Here is a 16748-nt window from a genome sequence, read left to right as displayed (position 1 = left end):
CTGTGTCCCCGGTGCCTGGAGCATATAGGCCTCAGGGATTGAAGAAATGGGTTGTTTTCTTAATAGAAGGTATAATCGTGTAATATGGCTTTCTTCACTGTTAGGAAACAAATGGCCCTCAAATAGGAACTGAAGGAGGGTACTCTTCACAAGGGTGTGGGCCGGGTTTGGGGAAACCGATTGGGGCTGGAAACTTGGGTGTTCACCACCCCAGGTAGGCAGGAACAGGGAGAGTAGCCACCAGGAGTGGAGAAGGTAGCTGTGGGCAGTAGGAAGGCATGGCCTACTCAGAGGCCCCTTAGAGAGGGTGGGGGATAAATGCCCAGCATTGCTCTCCTCCCACATTCCCTTCTGCTGCTGGAGCCTCCCATTAGGCAAACACAGCTGGGAGCCAGGAGGCAGGGGAACACTTTGAAGCAGTTGCTGTGGGGTAGTTTTGGGGCATCAAGTGTGTGAAAGCCTGAAAGAGGGACAGCCGTGTCCTGGTTTGCCCTAGGATGGTCCTGGCTTTGCCTTTCAACCTAACATTATTAATGATAGTTCCCCATTCTACTCTAAAAAAATTCCGGTTTGGACAGTGACTTTCCTGGTCACCCTGCTTGTGTTCCAGTGGGCTGGGATGAAGACCTCGGAGAGTCATGGTCGGGCTCGTGCATGCCAGGATGGATTCTGTTTTATCCCTGTCCTAAATGTTGGGGTGGATTTCTCATTGTCATCTGGTTCTGTCTCCTTCCCCTACTCTCATTTGGAGCCAGTGCCTTTGATCCTCCTTATCCCACTGGATGTCCCAGGAAAGATAGGCCCATTCCTGGTTTCCCCCCACGTGGCTGAGGCCTTTCCTTCCTTTCAGATATTGAGAATGTGGGGTGAGTTAGATGAGCAGAGTCGAAGGAAATACCAGAAGAAGGCGGCTGCTTGTCCAGACCCCAGTCTGTCCATCTGGCGCCCAGACATCTACTTTGCATCAGTGTCGGAAACATTTGAAAAAAAGGTGGATGACTATAGTCTCGAATGGGCATCTCAAGCAGAGAAGAGTTATGAGAAATCAGAGCTTTCTCTTGACAGGTAATGGCATTGATTTGTCACAGGGCACGTGCAGAGGGAGAGTCTATGTCTCGGGCTCCTTCCTTACCTACTCTGGGAGGGAGGGCAGCCTCCTGAGTTCGAGCCTCCAGGAGGAGGGAGGGAAGTAAAATAGAAAGGACACCTTGCAGGCCCAGAGGGCTCCAAGACAGGCAAGGGCAAATAGGCAGGAATGGACACCCCTGCCTGGCCCAGGACAGAGAAAAATGCTCTCCTGGGTGGAAGCTTGCAGAAATGACTCTCTCTTGAGTTTGGTGTGGTGGCCATGGCTAATTGAGAGTCAGGGAATCTGCTCGCCATTCAGCAGCTTCTAACTCTGACCCAAGGCAAATCATTCTCTGCCCTGTGACCCTATGGCTCAGCCTTTCATGAGGGGTTGGATCTGATTTACTCTAATATTCCTTTGAGCCTTGGATTCTGAAGTCTTAAGAAAGAAGGAGCATGTGCAGTCCTCAGCTTAGACTCGTTCACCAATAAATAAATAAATAGACAAACAAACCAACCCTGTGGTCTAGGCAGGTGGGAAGCTAGGCAGGTACCAGCCCCGAGCCACATCAGGTTACAACATCAGAAGCACCCCCAGGGAGGCCTGCTGCAAGGTTGGTATTGGAGCGGTTGTCAGGGGATCCTTTGCACTCAGCTCGCTGAGCCTGGCCGGCAAAGCTGGAAGACCTCCAAGGTGTAGGCCCTGGCCCGGCTGCTCGGGGAGACTAGCCGAGTCCAGGAGTGGGCCTGCAGGCGGAAGTTGGGAATCGGTAAAGGCAAATGAGCAAAGGCAAATGCATGAGTGGAGGAACCAGAGGGGAGGAGCAGGGCTCTCTCTCTGCCCTTTAATGTGACTTCTCTAGTCAGGCCTCAGAGAGGCCCGGTCAGAATAAATTATGCTGGGTTATCACAGCTGCCAGCAGAGCTTTCCCTGAAAGAGTGAGACCCTGATGCCCTCGTCCCCTTCACCCTTCTCCCTGCAGCTCAGGACACTGGCTGTGTACCTTCAGAAGGACGGGCAGTGCCATATTGGGAGTGGGGAGAGATGAACCCTGGAGGGGGAGGGTGGCATCATTTGGGTTTGTAGGACTAAGATGGGGAGGTGATTCCGCCTCAGTGGCATTCACAGGGGACCTGTTAGCAGGCAGCAAGCTCTGGGTGAATCTCTAAAGTTCTGGAGGTATTTGAAGGTTCTTTTCTGTCAGGAAGACTGATAGGTACTCAGACCTCACGGGTTTGAAGTAACTGGGAGAGACGACATGGCGGGTTAGAGGGAAGTCTCACTTTTAAAAGGAACTTGCTTTGAAATGTAGCGTTACTACTTTTTCTACGTTCACATGTACGTCCAGTTAGTCTTCCTGTGTCAAGCCCCTTCCTGGTTCCATGTGCTGGGGAAATAAAATGTTCCTGTGACTGTTCTAAAAGGAAGAATAGTTAATACATTACAAAACTGTATAGTGTGCGCACTTCCCATGTGGCCTGGAGTCATTTGCACCGAATAAGATAGCAATCCCCCCCTTCTTCCCCCACCCCATATACCCATAATAGTTCAGTGAACGCCTTCCTAGTTCATACAGGGGGAGGTGGGGAGAAAAGAATGGAAGGAAAACGTGAAGAGCGAGCTCAGAAATACTCACGGCTTTGGGGACTCACGGTAACTGGTGCAGAGTGGGAACTTGGTGTTCTCGGAGCAAACACGAACGGTCCGAGCATGGATGTCTAGCACTTCAGCCACCCAGCTGAGATCTGTACTGCATAATTTAGGACATCCCAGGGTCACTAGCAGGATTTGAAGGATTAGGAGGATCATTTGCCTAGGGAAAACAAGCCCAGAAAGAGGGAGAGCTAATACTCCATGCACCCTGGCTTTGGGTGGTGTTGACAGCTCCTAACAGACAGACAGGTGGTGTCTGTGCTCCTAGCCGTGCCCCCCTCTCTACCCCATTCCAGGCTGAGGACCCTGCTGCAGCTCAAGTGGCAGCGCTCACTATGTGATCCAGGTGAGGCCGTGGGCCTACTGGCTGCCCAGAGCATTGGGGAGCCCTCCACACAGATGACCCTGAACACTTTCCACTTTGCTGGCAGAGGCGAGATGAATGTCACTCTGGGCATTCCGAGGTACGGGGCTACATGGGTGCATAGCGTGGGATCTTTCCTAAGCCCACTCCTGGGGAGGAAGTCATTCAGTGGGGGGCGGGGCGGGGGGCGTCTTATCCAAAATGGCGATTAGAGTTGGACTTCCTGGGGCCCAACTGGTTTCTATGGTTGGATCAGTGCCCAAGCCTCTTGGAATCTCTCTTTATCCCTCTGCCAATTCCTATATCCGTGACCTGGGACACTTGTGAAGCTACACTTCTGGGGTCGGGACTCAGGAGCAGAGGTTGTTAACAAGCCACATGCACTTGGCTGCCTAACTCTGGGGGCACCAATCACCTAGAACGTAACCCACAGTGGCCCTTCCGGTACATGTACACATCTGTAGGGTAATGGCCACTGGACAAGAGGAAAGAGTGGGAGACTCACTTGCATTGAATGCCTGACCTTGCCACTTTTTAGCAGAGAGACTGGGGTTCCTCAACTTCCCTAACCTCAGGATCCTTGACCTGTGGAAGGGCGGAGGCCAGGGCCCACCATGCAGTTGGACCATGTGGGCTGACAACTCAGGGGCAAGGCCAGGAGCATCATGGTGCCTGCATCCAGTAGGAGCACTATAGGTGATAACTTTATCATCCTTGCATCTCTCATTTGTTCCATAAGCTCTTAGTAAGCACCCACTGTATGTAAGGCACAGGTGATAGGAAACAAGAATAATACTAGCCTATCCTTGAGGAGCCCATGCTCCTATGGAGAAAATTGATAGGAGGGTCACTTGCTGTCACTCACTGGGCCAGAGCTGGGACTTTCTGATCTAGCGTACTTCCTTGCAATATCCCAAGGCTTCTCAGATCCCAGAAGAGCCGTAATATCTTGATAAGAAAGGCCTCGCAAAAATAGGGAATCTGGGTACCTCTTACGATTAGATGTGCCCATGTTCTGTGACAGGTTGAGAGAGATTCTCATGGTGGCCAGTGCCAACATCAAGACGCCCATGATGAGCGTGCCCGTGTTCAACACCAAGAAAGCACTGAAGAGAGTAAAAAGCCTGAAGAAGCAGCTCACCAGAGTGTGCTTAGGGGAGGTAATGGTCTCTTGGACCTGGCTAAGAGTGGGTGGAGGCATTTTCCTGCATCTTCCATCTCTGAAGAACAGATTTGCTGACCATTGAGACCCTGGGTTCAGACTCCCATGAATGAGGGAGAAGCTTTCTCTGCCAGGTGCTGAGCAGGGAGGGATGAACCAGTAAGCTTTAGAAGTAATCCATCAGTTTATAGCTTTTTCGCATGCCTTAAAAATAAAAATGCTTTCTGCGGTAACTTACTAGCCCTGCTGGAGTCTGCTCCCTGCAGCCTTGGGCCATCCTCTGGAAATGACCCACCAGCCGTGGGCACCTGTCCCCCGAGGATTCACACTGGCAGAACTCAGTGGGGTTCCTTTGGGGTTTGGGCCTGTGGTCCCTCCCCCTCTCCCTCTAAACCCTTGGATTTCCCAAAACCATGACTGTCATGTACAGTCCCCTGGGACTCAGGCAAGTTAGGTTCTCTCTGTCCCTCTGGTTCAAGGTGTTGGAGAAAATTGATGTCCAGGAATCCTTCTGTATTGGAGAAAAACGGGACAAGTTTCAGGTGTATCAGTTGCGGTTTCAGTTCCTGCCACGTGCACATTACCAGCAGGAGAAGTGCCTGAGACCTGAGGACATCCTGCACTTCATGGAAACGAGGTTAGCACTCAGGCCGCATTTGTTGTTTGACTTTGTCATTGCCCTTGAGTGCTCCAGGCTGTAGGACTCCTGGAGATTGGCTGCATTTCTCTAAATGGATCCTTCAAGGGCAGTGTTTGGGAAAACAGCAGGCCCTGTAGCCTAATTTGGAAACCTCACTGCTAATCTGGCCTGTGGGTGTGATTGCATTAACCACGCACCACTCCGTGAAAACTTGCCTTCTCTCTGGTTGATGAGTCTTGTCGTCTTGGGTTTGGAGGCTTTAAGACATGGAAGTATAGGTACCGGAAGGAGGAGGGAGCCCCATCACAGGGTACCACTGTAAGGTCAGACTAGCACATGGTGTTGGTTTTTGACATGATGTTCCAGGCAGCATAATGTTGTTCCTAATACATTTCTAGTCTGTGTAATAATGAGCAGTATACTGATAGCATGCTGCCTTTAAACCCCAATTCTAAGCTGGGGTTACCTGCAACTTCTTACAGAGAAATTCTGGTTCCCTTCTGGTAGGGAGAATGAACATTCTTTTTTTCTCAAGTGCAAGTTAGTGCTGGACACTTGAAAAGCACAGGCTACCACACTGAGTACCCAGGAGTAGGATGGTCGACACATTGGGGCTGGGGTAGGCCAGGAAGAGCCAGCGAAGCACTTTTGACTCACCAGCGGACCCTAGATCATGCCGTGCAAACTCAAATGGTTGCAGGGCCCAGCAGGAAACAGGCCAGTGAAGAAGGCCGGGAGGTCTCTGGCAGGCTGGAGAGTACAGAACCTGCCTCAGGACAGGCATGTGGGCCACAGTGGCCTGATCTCCTAATTCAAAAAAACAAAAGCCTCTTTCCCTGTTTTTTTTCTGTCTTTGGCTGTTTAGTTGCTTGTTGATGCTTTTATAAATAAGCCTCTTAGTTTTTAAATATCAGCAACTAATTCATACATTTTCAAAAGCTTGGTGACGCCCAAATAGATCCCATCTGTCAGCAGGATTTGGTCACAGACCACCAACCACTGCCTCTAATCTAGACCAGTTCTCAGATCTTCCTGGAGCCTCCCCAAAATGGAGAATCAATGGGGCAGAGTGGAAGCAGAGTTCACTGCTTTCAGTCATCCCACCAACCTTTACTGAGCAACGCCCACACTGGGTGTAGTGTGGCCAGGAGAGAGCGGCTGTTCTGCCACTGGCCCTCTTCTCTCTGACCTGAAGATGTAAGCTGGCCTCAGGCCAGCCCTCTAACCATGTGGTGTTCAGGACAGTGGGTATCGTGATAGATGGGCTTGGATGTGAAGTCATCCCCTTGGAAAGGGGCCACCACTGGGCAAATCCTGCCCCAATTTACATGAGCCCGGATGAAATTGTTGCAATTTACATGAGCCCGGGTGAAGTTGTCACAATTTACATGAGCCCAAGTGAAGTTGTCGCTGTCTGGGCCTTGGGGAATACGTGCATCACCATCCACATGGGTGGAGAAGGTTCCTTTTACCAGGCAGACCCAGTGCTCTCAAGACGCTGGGCCATGTCACAAGAGACGTGTCTCCAGCCTGCCGGCTCATTAATTAACAGGGAGGAACAGAACTCCCAAGTGCGCCGCATGTTTGTGCTGGCCAGGCAGCCCTTTTCTGAGAAATGGGAATTAGGATCACATGGCCTCTTGAGACTTGTCAAGAGCAGGCGAAGCTGGATAGTGTGCCCTGTTTCTATTCACCTAGGGCTTTGCCTGCTGAGCAGGTAGGTCAGCATGAGGCATGTACCAGGCTGTGCTTAGAGTTCTTTCTACCTCTGTTATCTTGGAGAATTGAAAAATTCATCGCCTTTAAACAGTTTTTTTCTTGATGAGGGCCAGCCCTGGCTTCTTACCAGCAGCCAAGTACTTTTTCAGCTCCTAGTTTGTATTTTGCTTGTGCACTTGAAAAGCTGTGATAAACAAAGCCATGTGCAGTAGCTCTTGGTGGAGCTACTCTGACTCGAGCACATCGGGCCAAAAATAAGAGAAGGAGCAATGTGTGAACTGGGGTGTGCTTTGGACAGTGCTTGACAGGCTTGGGCAGCGTAGCAAGCACAATGAGACCTCTTACGGACCACGAGGCAACGTGAGTGTGTTCTCTCAAAGAGTGACACCCCCGCCCCTGCAGGAAACCTTTCTCCTTCCTTTCTCCCTTCCCTCCCCCACCTCCTCCACCTCTGTTTCTCTCTCTTCTCCCCTACCCTCCCTCCCATCCCATCTCTTCTCCCAACTATTGGCTCATGAGACTATTTGACAATAGATTGGAGAAGAGAAAGAGACACAGAGGCATTTGTCTAGATGGCAGTGTGTATGCATTGAAGGTTCTGTAAATATTTTTACTGACACCTGTCACTTTGGATGTTTGTATAAGCTATCTGGGCGGTCGGCCGGGAGCGGTGAAGTCACAAGAGCACCAAGCCTGGAGTCGGGTGGAAGTTCTGGCCTCCTGTCCCCAGCCATGAAACGACCAAGCTAGAGTGTGCAATTACAGCTTCTGGGAGTCAGACTTTGCAAGCAGCAGGTGGCGGAGCAGTTGCCAGGCACTCCTGGAAACAGCCAAGGGTCATATTCTCTGTTTGCAATTATTTATGTGGGATGGGCGGTGTCTCTGCAGCCTACCCATCCTGTTCCCTTTTGGTTGCCACATTCTGACAAATAGCAAAACCTTCACAGGACAGTCATTGTGCGCCTTCAGTTCCCTAGCTCGTGGCAAAATCACAGAGGGGCAAACTTGTTTGCACCCACAGGAGAACTCTGGCGTACTGGTAACATGTCTACCACTTGTCAGGGTGCATTCAGCTTTCTCAATTTCTCACCTGTTCTCCCGCAGTCTTGTTCACTGGAAGAGGCAGTTTAGGCAGAAAGGATGCCCAGCAAGGGGGGATTAAGGAAGGTCTCCGTGGGGACTTTCATCTGCACTTAGACCCAGCCTTGAGGGGTGGATGCAACTCCAGCAGGTAGCAAAGGGGTTGGAGAAATTGCTGGCAGAGCGAGCCCAGAGGATGCACCCGGGGCGGGGGGGAAGCAGATGGGTAGTTGGGGTTGGGGCCAATTATGGAGGACTGGAGGGAGGAGCCTCAGAGGGGCGACATGGCTGCAAAGCCACTGGTCTAGAGAGTCTGAGGAGTCAGAGCAGCAGCCCCGAAGCAGCGGGAGGCGACGAGCAGTGGTCATAGCGCTTTCCACACCCCCATCCCATCTCGTTTCCTCTCCTCTCTGCAGTGGGCTCAGGTCGCAGCGGACATGTCCCACCATGCAGACGAGATCAAGGCCTTCCTCCTGGGTCTCTGGCTGGATCCAGATTTGAACCAGAGCCTGGCATTCCAGAAACTTCTCTTTTGCCCCCTCTTCTCAGTTAGATTGTATCTTCTCAAGTCAATCTCTCTGTTCCTCCCCTGCTCACACTCTCTCTCTCTGTCTCTCTCTGTCCTCTCTCTCTCTCAAAAATAAAGATTAAAAAAAAAAGTTAAAAAAAAAAAAAAGAAGAATAGTAAATATTTGCCTGCTTCTTAAGACCCCACTCCTGTATTTTCACCCTTGCTTTGCTCCCAGGGCACATGATACGCACATTATAGGTGCTGAGACAGTACAGGATGCTGGCTGGCTGGCTGAGGGACCTGATCCTTTAATATAATTAAAAGCAGTCCATTTTGGCATGCTGTTCTGGCCCGAAGAGGAAGAAAGGCAAGAAGGAGATAATGTGAAAAAAGAAGAGCAGGGTTGGGGGAGGGAGGGGTGCAGGGAGGCAGGGCAAGGCCTTAAGGGAGCTTAAAAATAGAAAACTCAGGAGGAAGAGGCAAAGGGCCAAGAAAGGCCCCCAGGCTCTGCTTCAAGTTGGTTCTTTTAAATTGGTCTGGTTCCAACTTGTCGACATGATTTATTGCCACAAAGTAAGTTATCAGTGCCTTTAAAACTCTGATGAACTCTTGCACATCTTAGCTCTTCCATCAAATTGTTGGGGCTCATACCCCAAGGAGACAGGAGCTGTCAGGCCTGTGCTGCAGCACTTTCTGGAGATGCTGCAGGGGCAGGCAGGGGATGGTCCTAGTCCTGGCTGGACTCCCCTCCTGCAGGAGAGTCTGCTGTCCTTTTCAGACTCTGGCCACAGCAGCGCTAGCAACTTTGACTTACGGAACACCCACTCTGCCAGGCCTCATGACAGTTATTGGACAGGGGGTTGTTTCTAATCCTTAAAACAAGACTGCACGATGCATATTCATACCCACATTTTACAGATAAGGGAGTTAAGGCTCCAGAGACTGTCATGCTTAAAGTCACGCACCTGAGGAGTGGCAGGACATGTGTGCAGACCAGGCCTGGTGGGCTGTGGAGCAGTGCTCTGTCTGTGCCCTTTAGAAACCGCAAGGGGGATAGGAGACGCTGTATCTCTGTCTCATGTGTAAATCCCCGATGCCCCCTTAGATGGCTGTGAGATCCTTGGGCAGAACATCCTACACCCGCAAGGAGGGGAGAGTAGAGATGCTCGTATTGAATGGGGCTGTGTGGCTTTCTTGTCATTTTAGATTCTTTAAAATTCTGATGGAATCCATCAGAAAGAAGAACAATAAAGCCTCAGCTTTCAGAAGCGTAAACACTCGGAGAGCTACCCAGCGGGATCTAGACAACACTGGGGACTCAGAGAGGAACCGGGTGAGTGAGTCCCCCAGGAGCCCCTCTAGGACCAGCACAGGGAGGGTCCCAGGCTGAGAAGCCCATAGGGTGGCTGTTGGCTTAGTCTTCTCCCCTGAAAAAGCTCTGGGGTTGTTTTCAGCACTCCTCAAGCCCCTTCCTGGATTTGGCGCATATCTCCCTGTACCTCTCCCTTTACCTGCTGTGCCGATAGGGTCACAGGGGTGCTGCCAGACAGCAGGTCTGGCTGGCACTGGGTGAAGGCACATGGTCATCTATCTGTCTCCTCTCAAGGACTACTCTGTGAGTGATTTTTATCCTGAGGACAGGCTGAAAGTATTGGTACCTGCTGGGCTTTGGAATTCTTTTTCTGGTTTCATGTTGCTCTGCCTTTGACTTCCCTGGGCCAGATGAACCGAGGCCCACAGAGCACTGGCAGGAATTAGAAGAGGTGTTTTGAAGCAGGAAAGTTGGGCTGCTGTAATAAAAAAAGGAAGGAGTCAGGGAAAAGCTACTAGGGGCAAAATAGTCCAGGAATGGTGACAACCTCATCTGCAAGGAGACCCAGGGGTAGTGTGGGGACAGGTCCCCTACTGTCATCTGAGCCAACAGCAGCTTGTAGGGCTATATAGCAATAGCTGTGCCAATGTAGCCAACCTGTGGGGGTGCTGGCAGCAGAGGGTCGCAGTGAAGACTTAGTACGGCCTTAAGGTAGACCAGAGAGAATGCTAGGTCTCTGGCCCGGGAAGTCTACCAGTTGTCTAACTCAAGCACAGATGGGTATAGGTGGTCTTTGAAAGGTTACTCCATTTATCCTTAAGTCACCCAGAAGAAGACTATAAGAAACTAGGAGCCAAGGTCAGTAGAGAAAGGTATAAATGTTTGGTTTTTAAAATGCTTAATAGCCCACCAAGATAATCCTTTCTCTTCATCTCCATCTAGAACAAAAATATTTGGAACAATATTTTATACCATTTCTTTTAATGACTTAGAAAGCCTGGTCCCTTTTCTGAAATTTTTTCTTTCTTACTTTTTTTAATGTTTTTATTTATTTTTGAGAGAGAGAGAGAGAGAGAGAGAGAGAGAGAGAGAGAGCGCGAGAGCGCATACAGGGAAAGGGCAGAGAAGGAGACACAGAATCTGAAGCAGGCTCCAAGCTCTGAGCTGTCAGCACAGAGCCCGACGTGGGGCCTGAACTCACAAACCGTGAGATCATGACCTGAGCTGAAGTCGGAAGCTCAACTGACTGAGCCACCCAGGCACCCCCCTTTTCTGAAAATTTTTTAAATGCAAGGTTTTGCAGGTGGTACATGTGACAATGAAGCTTGAAGAGAAGGAGACAGGGAGTGCAGGGCTGTCCCAGAGCAGGGACTGGATGGACAGGGTGGCCAGGTGGAAGGGTAGGTAGGTAGATGGGTGGTTGGGAGGGTGCCAGGTGGAGGTATAATGAATGGATGCATAGATAGACAGGTGGGTGGCTGGGTGGGTGAGTGAGCTGAAAAGGAGGATGGGTGGGTAGATAGATGGATTCACCAAGCACTCGGTTTTGGAGCCAGTCTTTTTTCCTCCTTGTCCCCAAACCACAGGGAGAGCAGGAGGGTGATGAGGAAGAGGAGGGGCACATTGTGGATGCTGAAGCCGAGGAGGGAGACGCTGATGCCTCTGATACCAAGCGCAAGAAGAAACAAGAGGAGGAGGTGAGGGGATTGGCCAAGGTGAAGGGGCTATGGTCACATCCGTCCTGTGTCACACCTGCAGGATTATTGCTCACCACATATGGCCACACCTTTGCTATCCTGCTGGAACCCATTAGGAACCCTGGGACAAGTCTGGCCTGCCCAGCACACTTGTCGATGAAGAAGATGAAGTTCACAGGGCAGGATTGGGTAGAGGCCATCCCAGGACTGTCCTTCGGCTCTGGATGGAATCAGATTCAGGGACCCAGAGGCTTTTGCAAGGAGCTGAAGTCAGGCTGCCTCTTGTTTTTTACAGTGAAAATATACCGAAACCAGTCTTGCCATGACTGCTGCTGGGACAAAGGGCAGATTAGAGGGGCTGAGGAAATTGACGGGCAAGAGAGAGCCCAAGGAGGGTGGAAGAGTGTTGGGAGTTGGGACTGAGAGGCCACCATTCCCAGGGGAAGGGCCAACGGGAGAGAGGAGGAGGCAGCCCAGGGCAGGCCTGGTGGGCCTCTACAGGGGTGCTTATTTTGCAGGCACAGTCCAGACAGATGGGAGGGAGGGGCCAGGTGACACAGACTGCACTCTATCCCCTTTCAGGTCGATTATGAGAGCGAGGAGGACGAGGTTGGGGAGGAGAACGACGACGAGGACATGCAGGAGGAAGGGCATGGCCCCGGGGAAGGTGCCGAGAAGGCCCAGGAGCAGGATGAAGAGGTGGGCTCAGGCGCCGAGGAGGACTCGGCCCCTGCCGCCCCCCTCACACAGCCCCGGAAATCCACCCGCGTCAGGGAGCCCCAGGGAGCCGAGGCCGTGGAGCGCCGTGCGCAGGCCGTGCGCGAGTCCCACCCGTTCATAGAGGACTACCAGTACGACACCGAGGAGAGCTTGTGGTGCCAGGTCAGTACCCGCTGCCCAGCTCCTCCCCACGCGGGCCGGGTGGTGTGCGGGGCCTGTGGCAGTCGGTTGCAATCTCCTTATGATCTCAGATCCCTTAAAGAATCTGGTGACCACCGTGGCCCCACTGCCTCAAATCACTGCCCCACACATTTGACTCAAACCCCTAGCGGGCCAGTACTTTCGGACTCGTCAAGAACAGTGTGTGTCTGCGGGTCTGATGGGCCAGGCCCTGGAGTGGAGGCGCTTCTAAGCATCCCCCCATTCTGTCTTCAGTCCTACTGAGTGGACGGATGTCAGAGTTGCAGAGGCAAGCAGGAGCGCGCCGCTTCCCCACCCCTGTGGCCTGTGGTCTGCAACGGCAGGGTGCACCGTTCCCTCCAAGGCTGCGTGGTCAGGATGCCTTCGCTCCTACATATGGGCTGATGTTTTTGACCTTCACTTTGACCCAGTCCAGTGGCTCCCAAACAGCAATGTAGATAAGAGTCATTGAGCAGGTTACACACGAAACGATGAGTGTGACACTTTGTGGTGATCGAAAGTCTATCAAGGGCACTGTTGAGCAGACACGATTTTTACCAGCATCTGTGAAGGTGTTGCTCTACTGCTGTCATCTTCGCCTGGGTGACTGGAGATGGCTGCTCTGTGTGGTTGGTTAAGGCACCCAGTGTTCGCCTGTGCAGACCCAGCCAATCTGCCCCAGCAGGACTGCCTGTCCCCAGCCAAGGTGTTTACTACACAGGCTTTGAGGGCCTCACCCAGGGAGCCAGTTGGGGGCCCTCTGCCTCCTTCTCAGGGCCGGGGGCAGCCCCTTCCCTGATGCAACCCTCCTTCCCCTTGCAGGTGACGGTGAAGCTCCCTCTGATGAAGATCAACTTTGACATGAGCTCCCTGGTAGTGTCCTTGGCCCAGGGCACCGTCGTCTACGCGACAAAGGGCATCACGAGGTGCCTCCTGAATGAAACCACCAATAAGAAGAACGAGAAGGAGCTTGTCTTAAACACAGAAGGAATCAACTTGCCAGAGCTGTTCAAGTATGCCGAGGTGTGCGCCCTCTCCAGGTTGTCTGCTGGCCGGGACAAGGTCCTCACACTGACTCAGGGGCTGGCCACGGGGAGGCGAGGCTCCAACCATGTTATCCGGGGCCTCTTCTTGGGATACACTGTGCATATTAGCCTAGTTAAGACTTCCGGTAACTTTATCTCACCCACACTTTCTTGGAGTAGTTTGGCTAGAATTTTTTTCTCCTTGAAATTAATATGTCTCCAAAGTAGATTTGTAAGATGTAGTTTGTGGAGTCGCTGGCCTGAGAGCTGCTCATTTTATCTGGGAAAGGTGGCCCTGGGAGCAGAGGTGGCTCAGACCAGCCTGCCGGTGCCTGGTGCTGGCAAACACCTGTGTGCTGTGCCCCACCTGCTCCACCAGCACGTCTGTCATCCGTCTGGGCTGTTTCTTCATTCTTCTGCTTCACTGTGTCTCCGAGAACCTTCTGAGGTGCTCTCAACCCCTGGGCACAAGTGTTTCCCCAAAGAATACTGAGGTGTCGGGACCCCTGTAGCCCACCACCCTCCCCAGTGTGCACCCAGCTCACAAATCTCTCCCTACCTGGAACACTTCTCCCACAGCAGCTGCCTTGCAGAGGCCCACCTCCAGGCCCGCCTGGAGCCTTTCACTGGGTGCCTCCCAAGGACAGGGCAGGGTGGGCTCGTACCTCCTGAGAGCCAGCCACCAACAGGGCAGACTCTGTCATGCCTGGGAGGGTTGTTTAAACAAGGCCAAAGTCTCCACCATCTCCTGTGGGGACGAGCTGCCATAGTGCAGAGCCACCTTGGGCCCCTGACGAGCTGGGCCCCCGTGGAGCTGCCCTGTCACTGCCCCATGTGCCCTGGAGACAAGTTTAAGTGTCACTGCTGGAGAACGTCCCTCACCTACCAAGGGAAGCCTCCATCCTAGGAGACAAGTCTATCTGTTAAATAAACAAATAAGAAAATAGCTTCTTCTGGCCAACCTGCACCTCTGCTTACACTGTCCTTTTGCTACTCCTGGGCCACCTTTCAGTCACTTCGTTGTCAGCTCTGCTTGACTGCCAGACAAGGAGCGAGCTCGGCCAGTGTGGGTCTTGCCTGAAGAAGGGAGCAGAAAGCCAGGCCCCCGCACTCAGTCTCTACCCCCTTTCTAGGTTCTGGACTTAAGCCGCCTCTATTCCAACGACATCCACGCCATGGCCAACACGTATGGCATCGAGGCCGCGCTGCGGGTGATTGAGAAGGAAATCAAGGACGTGTTTGCTGTGTATGGTAAGAGGAGCCACGGACAACACTCAGAAGATCCCAGCATGTTGGGCCTGCTCTGCAGGAGACCAACACATGGGTGCAGTGAGCATGTGGTCTGTGGGAGACCCCGAGAGTGACCAGGGAGGACAGGTTTCAGTACTGTCATTGGGGCCTCTCTACCTGTTTCTCCTCTGGCCTCTGAGGAAACTCCTGTCTGATGATGGACCCCAGCCTGCCTGCCTTCAGGGTTTTAGGTCCCAAGTGAAATAGTGCTGTGAGGTTCTCATGTCCTGCAAGTCTGGAGTCTGTTTCCTGGGCTACTGGACAGACGTGGAGAGTGGGCTGGACTGATTGTGGTCTGGGATGGGGAGGGGGCTGAGTGAGTAGATGACCGAGCTTGAAATGGAGCCCTGGGGTCTACATCTGAGCCTATGTGCTGGCTCGTGTCAGGTGATGCTGCTGCAACTGTCCTCTTGTCATTGTGTAATCTTTCCTGATGTTACTGCCAATGTGACAGGCATTGAGGTTGATCCCCGCCATCTCTCCCTGGTTGCCGACTATATGTGCTTCGAGGGCGTGTACAAGCCATTGAATCGTTTTGGGATCCGGTCAAACTCCTCCCCTCTGCAGCAAATGACATTTGAAACCAGCTTCCAGTTTCTGAAGCAGGCCACCATGATGGGTCAGTGCATGGGCAGGTGCCCTTGGTCTTCCCTCTCCTAAATCTGCTCTGGGCAAATAGGCTTGCTCCCCGGGCACCTTTCCACATGCCTCCCACACAAGTGAGATGTTGGAACCTCACTGAGGAAGCAACTGGGGAGGGTGGGCAGCAGATGGGGATGCTGCCTCTGCCTTTTGAAGCGAAGGGAGAAGGCTCTGCCTCTCTTTCTGTAAGCAGTGCTCCCTCACATAACCTTATCAGAACTCGGCTTCCTGCTGGCCTCTGAGGTGGCTCATCTGCCCAGCCTCCGTGTTGATCGCCCGCCACCCCCAGACCCCTTACATCACCCCCAGCTTCCCTCTCAACCACCTAACAAGATCTCTTGTGTCTCCCAGGATCGCATGATGAGCTGAGGTCCCCTTCAGCCTGCATCGTGGTTGGGAAAGTTGTCAGAGGCGGGACAGGCCTATTCGAGCTCAAGCAGCCCCTGAGATAGTAGCCACCGCAGCACCATCTGCCCAGCCTACAGGATGGCCAGGAGGACCCAGGTGAGGGCCTGGCCTGCCCTTCACTTGAGAGGCCTGGGAGAACAGAGTCCAGGGTGGTTCAAAGTGACCATGTAGGGCACAGCAGAGATGTAGGGGGGTGCAAAAAGCAGCTGGCCTCCGCTCGACCAGCTTCACCTGGAAAGTGGGAGCCTTCCTTGTCCTTGCCCTTCCCCATCTCACACCATGAATAAGGTTCACCGAGTCCCCTCAATCCTTCCGAGGTGGCCAGGCCTTCCCCTGCGTGGCACCTCCAGAGCAGGGAGGTGAAGTCCTGTTGCTGGGAGCTCACCTAACTGCAGGCAGGACTTCTGAGGGCTCTGGAGGACCAGGAACTGGGAGCCTGCCACCCTATGGCCTGCCCCTCCCAGCTGCACCGGTTCCTAGGGGCACGGTTCCCGTAGAGTGTCCACCCAAGACCTTTTGCCTGGGCCAAGCCCACACCTCTGCCCACCCAACTTCTGTACCCGGGGCTGGGCCCCAACAGCTCAGCCCCACACGTAGAACCCCAAGTCGTCAGCCAAGCTGTTTGGACAAGTTGCCTGGCTTATCTTTCCTGGCTCTGCTCTCGGCCCATCGTTAAGGCCTGCATCCCTCTCTGCGGGCTCTGCTTCATCTGGGCCGTCCAGCCTCCCCTGACCTCTGGCACCACAGCAAGGGGCCCTGGCATGAACAGAAAAGTCAGAGGACTTGTACAAAGGCTTTGTAAATCCAGAGGCTATTTCTATTTTTGTCTAATGTTATTCCAACTCAGGCTGAGTAATAAACATCACTGGAACTAGCTGTTGGGAGGGGAAAAAATTAAAAAGACTTGGGTTTTTTTTGTTTTTTCCCTTGGTTTGTGGTTTCTACATTTGTGATTTGAGAGCCCAGGACTGGGATTTCTCAGCACAGTCACATCTTGGTCCCTTCTGTTCTTGTTAGAGGATGTGGGGGAGAGCTCAGCCCCTGCAGCCTCCTACTCTGACCCCAGCCAGCCCCTGCTCTGTCCCCCTTTCCAGAGCCAGCTTCTGGCCCTGCAGTCAGAAGAGTGGAAGCCAGTGAGAAGGACCTTTGTGTGGCAGGTGGGAAAGGATGCCTTGCTCGGGGAGCATGGCCATGCCGCTCCTCCAGACACGCGACAGGCCCACCCTTTGTCTCCTGCGCCCACACTAGGGAAAGTGGCAGAAGCAGTTTACTAGGG

At 52.8% G+C, this 16748-nt stretch overlaps 1 protein-coding gene across 3 annotated transcripts in view; it reads left to right on the top strand.

Moving 5' to 3' along the window:
* POLR1A (RNA polymerase I subunit A) overlaps positions 1 to 16397 on the top strand; it is a 75584-nt gene extending 59187 nt beyond the window's left edge. For all 3 annotated transcript variants that reach the window (XM_023251845.2, XM_023251841.2, XM_045054520.1), the window contains 11 exons: positions 851 to 1065; positions 3019 to 3186; positions 4111 to 4246; positions 4728 to 4885; positions 9405 to 9531; positions 11097 to 11207; positions 11790 to 12089; positions 12930 to 13130; positions 14266 to 14383; positions 14877 to 15041; positions 15416 to 16397. In XM_023251845.2, the coding sequence (XP_023107613.2) occupies positions 851 to 1065; positions 3019 to 3186; positions 4111 to 4246; positions 4728 to 4885; positions 9405 to 9531; positions 11097 to 11207; positions 11790 to 12089; positions 12930 to 13130; positions 14266 to 14383; positions 14877 to 15041; positions 15416 to 15516 (1800 nt within the window). In that variant the 3' untranslated portion in view covers positions 15517 to 16397. The remainder of the gene's footprint in view (positions 1 to 850; positions 1066 to 3018; positions 3187 to 4110; positions 4247 to 4727; positions 4886 to 9404; positions 9532 to 11096; positions 11208 to 11789; positions 12090 to 12929; positions 13131 to 14265; positions 14384 to 14876; positions 15042 to 15415) is intronic.
* The last annotated feature ends 351 nt before the right edge of the window (positions 16398 to 16748 follow it).

Source organism: Felis catus, chromosome A3 (assembly GCF_018350175.1).
Source record: "Felis catus isolate Fca126 chromosome A3, F.catus_Fca126_mat1.0, whole genome shotgun sequence".
In the NCBI taxonomy this organism is placed as follows: Eukaryota; Metazoa; Chordata; class Mammalia; order Carnivora; family Felidae; genus Felis; species Felis catus.
The sequence above is the reverse complement of the archived record's forward strand: the minus strand, read 5'-3'. Positions and strand labels throughout refer to the sequence as shown.